Source organism: Salvelinus fontinalis, chromosome 1, assembly GCF_029448725.1.
Source record: "Salvelinus fontinalis isolate EN_2023a chromosome 1, ASM2944872v1, whole genome shotgun sequence".
Lineage (NCBI taxonomy): Eukaryota > Metazoa > Chordata > Actinopteri > Salmoniformes > Salmonidae > Salvelinus > Salvelinus fontinalis.
This window is the reverse complement of record NC_074665.1, coordinates 14,151,622-14,168,981: the sequence shown is the minus strand read 5'-3', so window position 1 is coordinate 14,168,981 and position 17,360 is coordinate 14,151,622. Positions and strand designations below refer to the sequence as shown.

The window sequence follows — 17,360 nt, the reverse complement described above, 5'->3', positions numbered from 1 at the left end:
ACAAGGGGCCGGAATGGAGGGGGCCGGGGGGATGAAGCCATCTAGATCTGTTGTAATCATCCTAATGGAGAGAGAGAGAGACAGAGGCAGAGAGAGAGACAGAGAGAGAGACAGAGACAGAGACAGAGACAGAGACAGAGACAGAGAGAGAGAGAGAGAGAGAGAGAGAGAGAGAGAGAGAGAGAGAGAGAGAGAGAGAGAGAGTGTGAGTGAAGTTGGGGTCCTGTGTTCCCCCAATCTCACACGTCTCCCTCGTCGTTGTTGAACAAATAGTCAGGGTCTGTGTGCCTCCCAGTCTCACCCGTCTCCCTCGTTGTTGAACAGATAGTCAGGGTCTGTGTGCCTCCCAGTCTCACCCGTCTCCCTCGTTGTTGAACAAATAGTCAGGGTCTGTGTGCCTCCCAGTCTCACCCGTCTCCCTCGTTGTTGAACAAATAGTCAGGGTCTGTGTGCCTCCCAGTCTCACCCGTCTCCCTCGTTGTTGAACAAATAGTCAGGGTCTGTGTGCCTCCCAGTCTCACCCGTCTCCCTCGTTGTTGAACAAATAGTCAGGGTCTGTGTGCCTCCCAGTCTCACCCGTCTCCCTCGTTGTTGAACAAATAGTCAGGGTCTGTGTGCCTCCCAGTCTCACCCGTCTCCCTCGTTGTTGAACAAATAGTCAGGGTCTGTGTGCCTCCCAGTCTCACCCGTCTCCCTCGTTGTTGAACAGATAGTCAGGCTCTGTGTGTGCGGTCTCCAGTGTAGCATCAGTCTCTGCTCCAGCCAACAGGTCCAAGACAAAGTCACATCCAGCCAGATCAGACCAGCCCTCATCAGCTAGCAGAGACACGGACCAGCCCCGTGGAGCCTCAGGTAACCCTCTGAAGTGGAGCAGCCACGAGGCCAGCTGCTCCCCTGTGGTCCAGGACTCCACCTCAGCTGTCATCTTCTCCTCTGTAAGAGATGGAGGGAGAGAGGGAATGAAGCACACTACTCTGGTGCTGGAAACACCAACACTCCAGCCAAGTGAACAACCAGAATCCCACTGAGGAAATGGACCCACAACACAAGACAGAAAAAGTGACATTTACATATACAGCCGTGGCCAAAAGTTTTGAGAATGACACACATATTAATTTTCACAAAGTCTGCTGCCTCAGTTTGTATGATGGCAATTTGCATATACTCCAGAATGTTATGAAGAGTGATCAGATGAATTGCAATTAATTGCAAAGTCCCTCTTTGCCATGCAAATGAACTGAATCCCCCAAAAACATTTCCACTGCATTTCAGCCCTGCCACAAAAGGACCAGCTGACATCATGTCAGTGATTCTCTCGAGTGTTGAGGAGGACAAGGCTGGAGATCACTCTGTCATGCTGATTGAGTTCGAATAACAGACTGGAAGCTTCAAAAGGAGGGTGGTGCTTGGAATCATTGTTCTTCCTCTGTCAATCATGGTTAACTGCAAGGAAACACATTCCTTCATCATTGCTTTGCACAAAAAGGGCTTTACAGGCAAGGATATTGCTGCCAGTAAGATTGCACCTAAATCAACCATTTATCGGATCATCAAGAACTTCAAGGAGAGCAGTTCAATTGTTGTGAAGAAGGCTTCAGGGCGCTCAAGAAAGTCCGGCAAGCGCCAGGACTGTCTTCTAAAGTTGATTCAGGCTGCGGGATCGGGGCACCACCAGTACAGAGCTTGCTCAGGAATGGCAGCAGGCAGGTGTGTGCATCTGCATGCACAGTGAGGCGAAGACTTTTGGAGGATGGCCTGGTGTCAAGAGGGGCAGTAAAGAAACCACTTCTCTCCGGGAAAAACATCAGGGACAGACAAATATTCTGCAAAAGGTTCAGGGATTGGACTGCTGAGGACTGGGGTAAAGTCCTTTTCTCTGATGAATCCCCTTTCCGATTGTTTGGGGCATCCGGAAAAAAGCTTGTCCAGAGAAGACAAGGTGAGCACTTCCATCAGTCCTGTGTCATGCCAACAGTAAAGCATCCTGAGACCATTCATGTGTGGGGTTGCTTCTCAGCCAAGGGAGTAGGCTCACTCACAATTTTGCCTAAGAACACAGCCATGAATAAAGAATGGCACCAAAACACCCCCCGAAAGCAACTTCTTCCAACCATCCAGGAACAGTTTGGTGATGAACAATGCCTTTTCCAGCATGATGGAGCACCTTGCCATAAGGCAAAAGTGTTAACTAAGTGGCTCGGGGAACAAAACATCGATGTTTTGGGTCCATGGCCAGGAAACTCCCCATACCTTAATCCCATTGAGAACTTGTGGTCAGTACTCAAGAGGCGGGTGGACAAACAAAAACCCACAAATCCTGACAAACTCAAAGTATTGATTATGCAAAGTATTGATTAGTCGCTTGTCACGACTTCTTCCGAAGTCGATGCCTCTCCTGGTTCGGGCGGTGTTCGGCAGTTGACGTCACCGGCCTTCTAGCCATCGCCGATCCATTTTTCATTTTTCATTTGTTTTGTCTCGTTTTTCCACACACCTGGTTCTCATTGTCCCTCATTATGTGTTGTTTATTTAACCCTCTGTTTCCCCCATGTCTTTGTGTGGTATTGTTTATCTGTTTTCATGTATGCGCACGTTAGTCTCTTTGTGCTGGGTTATGTATACCCGCTTTGTATTTCGTGTTCATTGTGCCGTGGGCTTTTGGTTCGCCTGAATAAAAGGCTCCGTGTGCTACCAAATACCTGCTCTCCTGCGCCTGACCCTTTCAGCCACTTACGCATACCTGACAGGGCTGCCATCAGTCAGGATGTGGCCCAGAAGTTAATTGAAAGCATGCCAGGGCAGATTGAAGAGGTCTTGAAAAAGAAGGGTCAACACTGCAAATATTGACTCTGCATCAACTTCATGTAATTGTCAATAAAAGCCTTTGACTCTTATGAAATGCTTTTAATTATACTTCAGTATTCCATAGTAACATCTGACAAAAATATCTAAAGACAATTAAGCTGCAAAATTTGTTGAAATTAATATTTGTGTCATTCTCAAAACATCTGGCCACGACTGTCCATGTTATAACCCCTCTCTCGCTCACCGTTGAAGGTGTGTATGTCCATCACCATATTTCCTCTCCTCTGATTGGTTGTCCACTCCAGCTGGGAGGGGGGGTGGATGCGGGAGGCAGGGGAGGGTAACTTTAGGGAGGTGAGGAGTTTGTGCTGGCACAGAGAACGATATTCACCTGGACCATTATCAGATACATACCTGTTGAAAGGGGAGACAGTGTTTCACTGACTTACATACCTGCACATGTAACACAAAACCAAAGAACCAATAACATAATGGTTGACAAAGAGATTACATATTTTAATGCTTTTCTTCTAGTACAACACAAATCACATGTTTAATCACTCCAAAAAAGACATCTTTACAAATTATTTTGCTCACTGGGCTGCTTACTTGAGCAGGGGTTTGTCCAGGGCTGGGGAGGGGGTGAATGTACTAAGGCAGTAGGCCAGTAACAACCAGCCCCGCAGCGCCACCTCCTCTGACTCTCTGCCCCAGGTGGTGTGGGCCAGCTGGGCTAGGATCTCATCCCTCAGGGGGGGTCTGGTCTGGCCCTGCTCCACAATGTAGTTCCCCAACATCTGCTCCTGCCAGCCACTCAGATCACTGTCCCCTGCAAAACGCAGTATCTGAGGAGGGAATGATGGGTATTTAGAGGGAGGTGACATCAAGTTAAGATAACACTAGCACCATACTGTACACATCTGTGTTCTTGTCCTTATATCTGTGTGTGTGTGCGTGTGTGTCCAATACTGACCAGTTTGTGAATCTCCAGAGCGGTTCGAGCGTCTTCAGGCTCCAGAGAAGTCAGAGGTCGCTGGAGGGAGTAGCCCTGTGGCTGACACCAGCCATCCTTCAGTGTGGCGTTGGCGTATCGTGAGAAGGGGTAGCTGTCGATATCGAGGGGCAGGATTAGGGTGTTTTGTGCTTTCACCTGTGGAGGCGCCACCTCTGTCACCCCTGATACGTGCTGCCGCCCTGGTGGAGAGACACAGAACTCGAATCACACACAGAGGAAAGGCGACAGAGGCAATGGCAGCCTTGGGTCCAGTTCAGCAACAACCTGCCATTCACCTGTTCTGTTTACAGAGCAGAAGAAGTCAGATAAAAGCGTTATGTTCTACATAAATGTTTTAGCCAATCCCAGCCCTCCTTAACCCATCTTCTCCATTCCCAGCGCTGCTCTCACTCACCTGCTGCGCTGCGTAGTCTGGCCGATAGCTCAGCCGGAATCTCCAACATTCCCACATCCTGGAAAAGGGAATTATCAGGAAGGAATACTTTATTAGACCAGAGGCTCCTTTAAAATATACGGCTCTGAATTCTATATCTAATAACATACTTCAATTGGAATAGATATTGTACAGGTGTTAAGATGTTAAGATACAAACGGTAGTTAGCTCCCACCATTCCTGTAGTGTACGAGTCCTGGGTCTTTGTGGTACTTTTCACCGTGCTCCTCTCATTCCTGTCTTGTTCCTGAGAGCAAACACACACACAGCTTCGACTGAGTTGAGCCCCAAGCTATCTATATGATGTTAAATAGTTTTCATCCAATCAGGAGAGGCTGAGCACACTGATAGGCAGTGAGGAACCCTCCTTTCAATAACACAGAAACCAAATGGACAACCCATGAACACACAGCTGTCAAAGCTTTACACAAACAGGAATCAGCAATTCATTTCATCCATTCAACTATTCCCCAAATTGTGAATAAACCGACTGTTTTTCTCCAGGTGTTTCTCCTGTACCTGTCATCAGGTGTGCTTGTTCTACCTGCCCAGGAGAGGCGTGAAGACGTCCGTCAGGTAAACAGACTATGGACAGAGAGAGAGTCCAGTCCTATTCTCAGTAACACAACCTGCTGTATATCCCAGCTGCCTTCCCTCCGCCCACAATACAAGTCACACGGATACTAGAGTCCAGAATGCAATCCTTTATCTTGGTTTACAGCCTGAGCTCGATACAGCTAAAGGTGTTCCCTCATATCACGCATCATCCTGTACTCTTCTGATATGATGTACGTAGATCCCTTGTTAATGGATTTACTGAGGTGTATTGATGGGTGTGTGTGGGTTACACAGTACACAAACAAACACACAAACAAACTGCAGTTTTATGCTGAGGTGCATGGGTGCACACACACACACACACACACACACAGACAATGTAGTTTCCTGATTGAGAGATTTGCTGATGTGATTGCTGGGTGGTGGTTAATGAGTCAGTTTACTAAACGTGTGTCAGCTACATCTGTTGTAATTAAAAGCGATAGTCCACTAGAGTATCTGTATCGTAATCCTTTCATTAATCCACCACATTTGGTATAATGGGGACAATATCTATACATCCATTCCTGTAACGGGGTGAGTGACTGATTGCCAGGAAGTCAGGCGCAGGAGAGCAGAGATGGGTGATAACAGGAGCACTTTAATATATACCCTCGCCCAAAGGCACAGTCGAGGCAGCACAAAGCACAACCATGTTAACATGAATCGGATAAACAAAACAAACAAACCTAGGTTTGAAACAAACCTAGCGCAAGCCAGCCTGTAGCGTAAGACCCTACACAAAGAACAATTCCACACACAGACATGGTGGAAACAGAGGGTAAAATACATTTAGTCTGATGAGGGAATGTGAACCAGGTGTGTGGGAAAACAAGACAAAACAAATGGAAAATGAAAGGTGGAGCCGAGATGGCTAGAAGACCGGTGACGTTGACTGCCGAACGCCGCCCGAACAAGGAGAGGGACCGACTTCGGCGGTAGTCGTGACAATTCCACAGAGTTTGAATTCAACATTACTTATCAAGTAATATACAGTGCCTTCAGAAAGTATTCCCACGACTTGACATTTAAATAAAAAAAATATTGAGATTTTGTGTCAATGGCTTCCACACAATACCCCCCATAATGTCAAAGTCGAAAATGAAAAGCTGAAATGACAGTAACTATACAAGCCTAAATAAGTTCTGGAGTAAAAATGTGCTTAACGTGGATTTTTGAAAGACTACCTCATCTCTGTACCCCACACATACAATTATCTGTAAGGTCCCTCAGTTGAGTGAATTTCAAACACAGATTCAACCACAAAGACCAGGGTGGTTTTCCCAACGCCTCAGTGTCTCGCAAAGAAGGGCACCCATTGGTAGACGGGTAAAAAAAAGAAGCTGACATTGAGGTTATTTATTACACTTTGGAAAGTGTATCAATACACCCACTTACTACAGAGATACAGGCGTCCTTCCTAACTCAGTTGCCGGGAAGGAAGGAAACCGCTCAGGGATTTCACCATGAGGCCAATGGTTACTTTAAAACAGTTACAGAGTTTAATGGCTGTGATTGGAGAAAACTGAGGATGGATCAACAACATTGTACTTACTCCACAATACTAAGCTAAATGACAGAGTGAAAAGAATCAAGCCTGTACAGACTAAAAAATATCCCAAAACATGCATGCTGTTTACAATAAGGCACTGAAGTAAAACTGCTTAAAAAAATGTGGGAAAGAAATTAACTTAATGTCCTGAATACAAAGTGATACGTTTTGGGGCAAATCCAAGACAACACATCACTGAGTACCACTCTCCATATTTTCAAGCATGGTGGTGGCTGCATCATGTTATGGGTATGCTTTTTCTTTTTTTTTCTTTTTTTTTCTTTTTAATTTTATCCCATTTTCTCCCCAATTTTCATGGTATCCAATCGCTAGTAATTACTACCTTGTCTCATTGCTACAACTCCCGTACGGGCTCGGGAGAGACGAAGGTCGAAAGCCATGCGTCCTCCGAAGCACAACCCAACCAGCCGTACTGCTTCTTAACACAGCGCGCCTCCAACCCGGAAGCCAGCCGCACCAATGTGTCGGAGGAAACACCGTGTACCTGGCCCCCTTGGCTGGCGCGCACTGCGCCCGGCCCGCCACAGGAGTCGCTGGAGCGCGATGAGACAAGGATATCCCTACCGGCCAAACCCTCCCTACCCCGGACGACGCTATGCCAATTGTGCGTCGCCCCACGGACCTCCCGGTCGCGGCCGGCTGCGACAGAGCCTGGGCGCGAACCCAGAGACTCTGGTGGCGCAGTTAGCACTGCGATGCAGTGCCCTAGACCACTGCGCCACCCGGGAGGCCCGTTATGGGTATGCTTGTCATCTAACCTACCCATAACGATTGGATGTATATTTAGTGACATGCACAGGGTTACAGATGCAGTAAAATACTTAAGCTCCAAGCACCAACAATACAGGTGTGATAATAAATACAGAATTATAATAACATATACATATTTACAACTGTGACAATGATCAAAATGAATGTCCATTGGGGTGTGGGCAGGGTAATTGTTCATTGACAAATATACACTGGAGTTGCTTTGCAAGACGACATTGAATGTTTCTGGGTGGCCTAGTTACAGTTTTGACTTCGATGGGAAAAATGTATTAGAACACGTTTTCACTTTGCCATTATGGGGTATTGTGTGTAGATGGGTGAGAAAAAAAACATATATTTATTCCATTTTGAATTCAGGCTGTAACAATAAAATGTGAAATAAGTCAAGGGGTGTGAATACTTTCTGAAGGCACTGTACATGGTACTAAGTGTTCACACCAGCTCTACCAGGTGATCGATAGCCTCTCTTTCTTTCTCCCTGGACTGTCATCATGACAACAGCGTCCATAGTCCAAGTCCCATAAAACAATAACACCCAATGAGAGTAATTCAATAACCAGCACCCAAAGGGGAAGCGAAAGGAAAGTAAACTAAACCGCTCAAAATATGTGTAACAGTAAAACTTTAGTCCGTCCCCTCGCCCATACCCGGGCTCGAACCAGGGACCCTCTGAACACATCAACAACAGTCACCCACGAAGCGTCGTTACCCATCACTCCACAAAGGCTGCGGCCCTTGCAGAGCAAGGGGAACCCCTACTTCAGGTCTCAGAGCAAGTGACGTAACCGATTGAAACGCTATTAGCGCGTACCCGCTAACTAGCTAGCCATTTCACATCCGTTACACTCACCCCCCTTTCGACCTCCTCCTTTTCCGCAGCAACCAGTGATCCGGGTCAACAGCATCAATGTAACAGTACAACTTTAAACCATCCCCTCGCCCCGACACGGGCGCGAACCAGGGACCCTCTGCACACATCAACAACGGTCGCCCACGAAGCATTGTTACCCATCGCTCCACAAAGGCCACGGCCCTTGCAGAGCAAGGGGAAACCCTACTTCAAGTCTCAGACCAAGTGACGTAACCGATTGAAACGCTATTAGCATGTACCCGCTAACTAGCTAGCCATTTCATATCCGTTACACATGGAGAAAAATGAAATGAACAACCATAGATAAGAGAAAAATAAAGGGAGAAGACGAGATGACCAACAAATCATCCACCTTAACAGCAAGCAAAACCTATACATTGTCCATAGTATTCCTCTCTCTTACTTCCTGTCACTCTTTCACCCTCTCCCTCCATCTCTCTCTTCTTCCTCTAAACTCTCAAAATGTCAATACAGCCCTGAACTGAAGATACAGTATTAAAAAGCCTATTGATAAAAGAAGCAATACCTACCTGTTAATAATCCTGTATTAGTCCGGAGAGGGAGGCAGAACTGGCAAGCGGAAGGAGAGATGCCACAGCCTCTTATTTCAGTAATATGGGTTAAAGTCCAAGACAGTAAGTGTGTGTGAGTGTGTGTGTGCGTGTGTATGAGGAACACGGAACAAAGAGAGAATGGGTATGGAAAGAAGATAGGTGGTAAGTGTAGGTAAATTGGACGAGGACAGGAGGTGACTGAAATATTTAGGTGACCACGACCTGTTTACATCACATTACACTATAAAAAAAATGTTGCAGGCATTGTGTCACTTAGTTAGGGTTGTTTTCTTTAAAAATAACCGGGTTGGGTTGTTGATGATGTGTGACCCAGCGGGTCAGATCAGAAGATTGGAGCTGTAGTTTAGAAGGGGTGTGGCTTTTAGGACATTATTTTTGGCCACCCGTGATAGAAAATATAATTCTGGTTATTCTGTTCTGTTCTTATCACGTTTGTGGCTTTACTAGTGTATAAGTCCCTTAAGAGCTTCAGAGCATATCGTAATTTTGGGATAGATGCCACTTGTTACAATATGTAAATAGTAACGTTATTAATTTAGTTTAAGAATATGTCATGTGGAAAAATATTAAAGGAGCATTTTAATTTGCACTGTACAAACTTGAAAAGGATAAGTCAACCCAGCATGAAAGGGAATAAAACCACCGAACTGATTCCAATAACCCAACATGTGGAATGAATCAAGCAACCCAGACTCAAAAACAAAAACAGCACGTGTTCTATCTAATATTTACCCAACGCTGGGTTACCAAATAACCCAAATCGGTTTGTTTTTAACCCATTATTTTTTTTAGAATGTACCTGGCAGTGATGCAGAGAGGGAACAGCAGGCTACCTGGTTACACATTCACTTCAATTCACTCCTGATGCCTTTCTTCTCATAGATCAAATATAGGATCAAAAACATACATTTCCTACAACTACATTCATAAACAGTCACCCGTTCTTGCCAGGTAAGTTACTGAGGGGACCACTTGGTCAATAAATATTCTCTGAAACAGTAGGGATTCACCCTAATATAAATGTATTTACACATAAATAAAGTTACTCCCAACCTCATAACATGCTAGTTTAATAACCATGGAAAATAGAACACTCCAATTGAATTTACAGGATTCTCTCTAAACAGGAAGTAACTGTATCGTACCTCACGTAACCTACGGATCAACGTTAGGGACACACACTCCCCAAACACAAAGATATGAATTTCAAAACCACAAACACTTACTCTGTCAACACAAAGACTTGAACTCATTCTAATACTGAAGCTCTCACACAATCAACTAAATTGCTCAGAATTCAAAGTCTCTTTGGGATGAAAATGAACCAGGCCTATTGACTCAGCCATGACAGAGGTGAATATAAACATGAGTAATGAACACCAACATGTAATACCATATCAGCCGATTATTTCCTGTATGCGTGTGTGTACGGGTGTGTATGTGTGTGTATGTGTGTACACGTGCGTGTGTATCTTACCCTTCACTGTCATCTCTTGCTAGTGTTCCTGGTGATCATCAGAGCAGCCCAGAACTGAGTGAAGGACAGGTGTGTCTGCAGATGAACCCTCTGATGTTCCACTGGATAGTGGCAGCTGCCCAGGTATGAAAAAGGACCGTTTCTTCTACATTGATAAAGCTTGATGATAAAGTTACTGGTCCCCTTTCCCATGTCAAACACTTGGATTCATTATTAAGGGACAAGGTGACATCACCTTAACTCTCATTTTAATACACCAATGGTGAAACATTGTTTCCATATGTGAACTGTGTTGTCTTTATTGCAAACCATGTGAAGGGATGACGTGAGTAATGGGGAACCAATCACTTGTCTCCACAGTGTCTGTGCTTCAGTCACCTCCTCCTAGGGGGAGATTGTTCTCTCCCCTAGTTCAAGGTGGAAACTAAGTGACAACAAATGTCCTAACTTCTTAGTGCTGAACAAAACAAGTTATTTGTATTTTGGGCCCAAGATCTGGCACAGGATGTGTGGGGTTGGGGTTTGGAACCATTGTACGTCATATCTGAAGTTGCACCAATCCTGACCTATCCTGAGATAGTATATAACCCAGAAGCTAACTCCACTCAGGGGGCTCTCACTCAACCACCTGCGGGGGAGGGGCGACCAGCCTCCTTGTTATAACCAGCCTCCTCATAATAAGTATTTTAATAAAAGTAATACCTTGATTGATTGTTCATTTTGCCTCTCCTCATTATTGATTAATAAGGGTAGAATTTCTACCACATTCTTGGCGAGCTTGCCAGGAGGTGTAACTCCACCCGCTGACCGTTCCTGAGGACCTGGGTAAAACTGTGCACAGAAGGCTCCAAATTGAGACCACAGGGAAGCTGCACTCCTGAGGAGGAGCAGACTGAGACCTGCCTAAGGATCCAACAGGAAGACGGGGAGGGTGGATACAACCTCCGAACATAGCATCGAAGGAGAGGTGATATTGGTTAATTTAATCAGTAGGGTCAAGAAAATAATATATACACTGCTCAAAACAATAAAGGGAACACTTAAACAACACAATGTAACTCCAAGTCAATCACACTTCTGTGAAATCAAACTGTCCACTTAGGAAGCAACACTGATTGACAATAAATTTCACATGATGTTGTGCAAATGGAATAGACAACAGGTGGAAATTATAGGCAATTAGCAAGACACCCCCAATAAAGGAGTGGTTCTGCAGGTGGTGACCACAGACCACTTCTCAGTTCCTATGCTTCCTGGCTGATGTTTTGGTCACTTTTGAATGCTGGCGGTGCTTTCACTCTAGTGGTAGCATGAGACGGAATCTAAAACCCACACAAGTGGCTCAGGTAGTGCAGCTCATCCAGGATGGCACATCAATGCGAGCTGTGGCAAGAAGGTTTGCTGTGTCTGTCAGCGTAGTGTCCAGAGCATGGAGGCACTACCAGGAGACAGGCCAGTACATCAGGAGATGTGGAGGAGGCCGTAGGAGGGCAACAACCCACCAGCAGGACCGCTACCTCCGCCTTTGTGCAAGGAGGATCAGGAGGAGCCCTGCCAGAGCCCTGCAAAATGACCTCCAGCAGGCCACAAATGTGCATGTGTCTGCTCAAACGGTCAGAAACAGACTCCATGAGGGTGGTATGAGGGCCCGACGTCCACAGGTGGGGGTTGTGCTTACAGCCCAACACTGTGCAGGACGTTTGGCATTTGCCAGAGAACACCAAGATTGGCAAATTTGCCACTGGCGCCCTGTGCTCTTCACAGATGAAAGCAGGTTCATACTGAGCACATGTGACAGACGTGACAGAGTCTGGAGACGACGTGGAGAACGTTCTGCTGCCTGCAACATCCTCCAGCATGACCGGTTTGGCGGTGGGTCAGTCATGGTGTGGGGTGGCATTTCTTTGGGGGCCGCACAGTGGGCGACCAAAATTTCAGCTCCGTGGTACTGATTTTGATCACTGTAGGATCTGGTGAGGTGGTGTGGAGTGAAGGACCAGAGCGTGAGTGCAATCGGCTTGGCGAAACTCATTGAACGAGGGACCAGAGTACAGTATTCCCTAACCTCTACTTCAGGTGAAGTTCCATAAAGATCAAAATTCTCACAACGACATCTACCAATAGTAACCCAGGGCATGCCTGTTTACCTCATTTACAACAAAACATTTTATTTAATTACATTCATAAATTGAGCTTCACCGAGACAAATGTTTAGCTCTCTAAAATCTCAAAACAGCGCTAACCGGTTTTCCTCGTCTGCCTCATTCCCCTGTGTGATTGTGTTCCTATGTGTGTGTGAATGTGATATGAGAGTTGTGTGTGTGAGTGTACAAATAAGTGTTCATCTGAAGTTTCTATAATAACATACAGAAATGAGCAGAATAATACATTGAAATGTGTAATTTAAATTTGGGTAATACGTTTCGATATATAGCGTTATCCTGGGGTTCCGTCCCCATCACTGCCCATCACAGAATATCACGGGGTAGGGGCAAGTCTATAATTCTGGAAGTCTACAGTTGATGGATTCTGCTGGGAGTGTTTGCAGAGCTGCCGTGAAGCAAGGGGGAGTCGTTGAAAATGCACATGGAGTCATTCATTAATATGAGTACCTAAGATTCTAAAGTAATGTATGGATTCTGTGAAAATGTGGGAATGTGACAAATTGTATGTGTGTAAAATCGATTACTAGAGATTTGATGTAGTAATGATGGAACTAAATTATGAATAATATACTAACTTGCGCACCCAGACATAGACGTATGTCTGGTGGGAAAACAGTTAATACAAGTTTTTTCCGAGTTGGTTCCGTTTATGGATCATTTGATATAAGGTTGAAGCATTATATGACTGTCTAAATACTTGTGGGATTTTTTCCATCCAGGTAATACATTTAGAGAAACTGCCCTTAATGCCTGAAAATTTTATTTTTTTGCAGTAAGAGATGAGTTGCTATATGTATTTTAATAAATCCTTTTCCCATACAGTTACAGTGAATTAAGATGGAATCTCGAAGTAATGTATACGTCATACAAAGCCAAATTAGGGTTTGCATCAAACTAATTATCTTTGTGGAGCTACTGTGACGTAGTAAAGTAATAGAAATATATAGCATGAAAAAAAATTACCTGCTTTTATTACAAGGCGCAAGATCTGGTTTTGAGTCAATGGATGTCGATTTCATTTGTTTGGCTGCTATGATAGATCCCGTTTGCGCATGTGGAAATCTCTGTTAAGAAACACTTGACTGGACTTTCAGGCTATTTTCTGGTTAATTGTGTCGGTATTATATGTCAGATGTTAAGACAACAGACCGTTATAAATTGGATTACCTGCGGGATTTGATTGTCATTTCAATAGCATTGGGTCTATGTTACTGATTGTGATTTAAACTATTGCCATGTTTTTTTATTTTCTTAGAAAGTTATAGCAGCCATTGATTTGTTTTCAGATATAAACTGGACGATTTTGCGGCTTGCTTAGTTCAATTTTGAACGACCCTTTAAATCGCCTGATAATATTAACGATATAGATATGAACTGAATATTTGCTTGTTAAAAAACATTTGCAAGTGTTTGTTTTATTACCTGTAGCCTGATCCCAAGCGACAGTTACTACATCTAACGAATATTAATAATAGCGGATAGGCAATTGCGATAGATCTGTGACCATGATCATAGTTGATAACTAAATATGGGTATTCATTATTGCATGATGACAAGGCTACAACAGCAATGGATTGATGTTGTGGACAGAAAGAGGCTCTATCATTGTGAACTATTGGCTCCCATCGAAATGTATTTTTCCCCCCTTATGAATTTGCCTGATGTATTTTATTTAGCACATTACCGTAGAGCTCCACTATGCCCACGGTGCTGTCCACCAAAAATCATAATTCGTCGACCTCTAATAGAGATTGCATCATCTGTGGATCTCCTAGGGCGGTATGCAAATTGGAGTGGGTCTAGGGTTTCTGGGATAATGGTGTTGATTTGAGCCATGACCAGCCTTTCAAAGCACTTCATGGCTACAGACATGAGTGCTACGGGTCGGTAGTCATTTAGGCAGGTTACCTTGTTGTTCTTTGGCACAGGGACTATGGTGGTGTGCTTGAAACAAGTTGGTATTACAGACTCGGTCAGGGACGAAAATATCAGTGAAAACACTTGCCAGTTGGTCAGCGCATGCTCGGAGTACACATCCTTGTAATATATCTGGCCCTGCAGTCTTGTGAATGTTGACTGGTTTAAAGATCTTACATCGGCTACAGAGAGCGTGATCACACAGTCGTCTGGAACAGCTGATGCTCTCATGCATGCTTCAGTGTTGCTTGCCTCGTAGCAAGCATAGAAGTAATTTAGCTTGTCTGGTAGGCTCGTAACATTAGAAGTTACAGGGACTTCACCGGTTTGCTCTTCCGGTTATTTACATGGAAATGCAAAGAAAATAAAGGCTTTTCAAATTATGAATTTTCCTCCCATCATTTAACAACAGTGTCTTTGTCAGGGTAAGCAAGCAATTGTTTGTATATATATTGGGTGTTAAATAATGGGTGGCAGTTGTTTCTAATCCCTGTTTTGTTGAGGCGGCTCTCGAGCATGTCCTGAGCAGGTTACCCCAGACTCCTCTCCCATCCTGGCCTGGTCCCCATCCACTGTCCACTTGGTCAGCTTCTCCACTATTTGTTAGGGCAGGAGGGTATCCCGAGGGTAGGGCAGGCTGGGACGGTGGTGGGGTTTTGTATCATGGTAATATATCTGCTATGATCACGATAATTGCTACATTGTGATAATGGCTTTCTCTTGATAACTGAGTGAGCCGTATACATAACCAGGCTGAGAGGTTTCCTGTGAGCCATTATCATGATAAAAATTAAACAATCAAATTCATTAATCATCTGTAACCTTTAACACTTGAGGGTGAGGTCTGGTTCCAGCAGGCTGTACTGGCTGGGCTGGTTGTGTTGGCAGGATTCCATTGGCCTTGCCCATGTCCAAGCCCAGCTTGTTTATTCTGGGGAGCACGATGGTGGCTGGAGGGAAGGTGGAGTGGGGATCCAGAGACTCTGCTCTTCTTGCTGGCCAGGCTGGTATTACTAGCCACACACATGGTCATCCTGTGTTTGAGCAGGTGGCTTCCTCCCTCTGCTTGATGGCTTGGAGAGTGAGCCAGTGGGAGACACCAATGGCCTGGGCCACTGCTCAGTTTACTACCCAGGTTGAACCCTTTGGGTGTCTTCCCCCTGATCCAGCCCGAGACATTTCGTAGAGTCAACATGCCTTTCCTACAAGCGATGAGACGGTCCGTGGGTTTGGCTGAGACTGCATCTGTAGACCTGGCTGTAGCTGCTTCCTCTCTAGGCTTTGCCAGCAGCTTACTGGTCCTGTATTTAACAGACGCCATCTTGACTCTGCCCAGGACCGGGCCAATGTTTTTCCTGTTCAGGCCAATGTTTCCTTCGCCATATTGTTTCTCCTTTCGCTCGTTCCTGTTCTCCTTTGCCAGACAGGCTTTGAGGTCTTTTCTTTTTGCTTTCAGCAGCATCATCCGTGATGGGACTTTAGGGCCTTTGGATGTAGCCGAGGTAGCCTCATCCTCCTGTGTCTCCACTGGGGAAGAAGCATCGTTGTCTGTCACCTTTCAGAGTCTGGGCTCCTTCCTCTGCTCCACTGGCTTTCAGTTTCCCTTTCTCTCTAATTTAATGGGTTTCTATTGTCACAGGTTTGTCAGTCATCTTGGATTTCAGACCCCTGCTGGGTTGTCAAACTGAGTGGGGATCCAGGCCCAGCAAATCTGATTGAGTTAACCCACAAAACAGCTTTATTACATAAATGTTTAGATAGATAACTTAATAGACAAGTGCACCAGGTCAACCAGAGTCAGTCAGCATTAGGACAGAGTTTGACCTTTGACACCCTGAGCACCACTTGACACACAGGCCATAGGTTAGATCAAGTTTAGCTACTGAACCCATTAGCTACAGGATCACAAAAGTACCATCATAGTTCCTGTACTGTGTAGTGTATTAGCACACAACATAAGACTTGCTACGATTAACTACCAAAGACAAAAATTATTTCAGGTTTTTGTTATTCGGGTATGTCAAACATTTTAATAATAATTTATAACATTGCAAAAAAATAAAAACACCCTGCGTGGTTATGTTTGATCTCAGCTTGAAGTCACACTAGCTGTAGATGGACCTAAATGATGTGCCCCCTCTATAGGTATTCAGGTGTCGCTGGTGAACGAGGAAGTGGAACGGTGAGAACAGGTGTGTAGAGATTGACAATAGGTGATGACAGACAAGGGAGAGACATAGGGATGGATAGAATGAAAGAGTAGTGCCTTCTCTTGGAAAGAGATATCCTCTGTGCTCTGGAATGCACAGACTAAGCTCTCCTATTTCTTGCTTCCTTTTCCTCCGCCTCTTCTTCACAGTAAATTCACATCACCTTTTTTTTCCAGTTGAAGAGCATTATATCGCATCTACAAAACATGCTGAAAATGTTTTACTTATGGAGCAGGTAACTGTGTCAACATTATAAAACAGCATTTGATTGGCTACATGAGTAAACAAATATGCTCTAAACAGCACATTCTGGCAGAACATTATAGTTTATATGGGCCAAGATGCTTTCTGTCACGTTTGAGCTAACTATACATTCTCCCTTCCACCACCATTAGAGAGTGAACGGTATGTTCTTTGAAGGCAGTCCTTATAGATGTTACGTTTCAGCAAAGCGATGGTGGACCAGCCAATCAGTGCTGGTCAATAGTTGATCATTAAAAAACTCTTGGCTGTGCTTGTATGACAACCGATCCCTACTTTCTCCACTTCACCGGCCAGCACCAAACTCACCAGGCTCAGGGTATACCCCCAGGCCATGGCCAGCACCAAACTCACCAGGCTCAGGGTATACCCCCAGGCCATGGCCAGCACCAAACTCACCAGGCTCAGGGTATACCCCCAGGCCATGGCCAGCACCAAACTCACCAGGCTCAGGGTATACCCCCAGGCCATGGCCAGCACCAAACTCACCAGGCTCAGGGTATACCCCCAGGCCATGGCCAGCACCAAACTCACCAGGCTCAGGGTATACCCCCAGGCCATGGCCATCAGATCAATACCGTGTTGTGAATGTGCCGATTGAGGGGAAGAGAGTCAGAGCAAGGCTTGATACAGCAACTCTAATGTTCAATCAAGCAGTCAATAAAGTCCAACTTCATAGAAAGGAACAGA

At 45.1% G+C, this 17,360-nt stretch overlaps 1 protein-coding gene and 1 pseudogene across 2 annotated transcripts in view; both read right to left on the bottom strand.

Annotated features, from left to right (window-relative positions):
* Positions 1–8,676, bottom strand: part of myo15b (myosin XVB) — a 36,143-nt gene extending 27,467 nt beyond the window's left edge. Inside the window, exons 1-8 of one of the 2 annotated variants that reach the window (XM_055874483.1) lie at positions 8,596–8,676; positions 4,429–4,500; positions 4,215–4,272; positions 3,779–3,999; positions 3,415–3,650; positions 3,050–3,219; positions 687–933; positions 1–61 (exon numbers count right to left, since the gene is read on the bottom strand). The exon at positions 1–61 is cut by the window's left edge and continues 105 nt beyond it. In XM_055874483.1, the coding sequence (XP_055730458.1) occupies positions 1–61; positions 687–933; positions 3,050–3,219; positions 3,415–3,650; positions 3,779–3,999; positions 4,215–4,272; positions 4,429–4,431 (996 nt within the window). In that variant the 5' untranslated portion in view covers positions 4,432–4,500; positions 8,596–8,676. Of the gene's footprint in view, positions 62–686; positions 934–3,049; positions 3,220–3,414; positions 3,651–3,778; positions 4,000–4,214; positions 4,273–4,428; positions 4,501–4,772; positions 4,836–8,595 lie in introns of those variants that run through there. The other variant, XM_055874571.1, reaches the window with a different exon arrangement.
* Positions 8,677–14,991: 6,315 nt separating this feature from the next.
* LOC129851524 (uncharacterized) lies at positions 14,992–17,231 on the bottom strand (annotated as a pseudogene).
* Between the last annotated feature and the right edge of the window lie 129 nt (positions 17,232–17,360).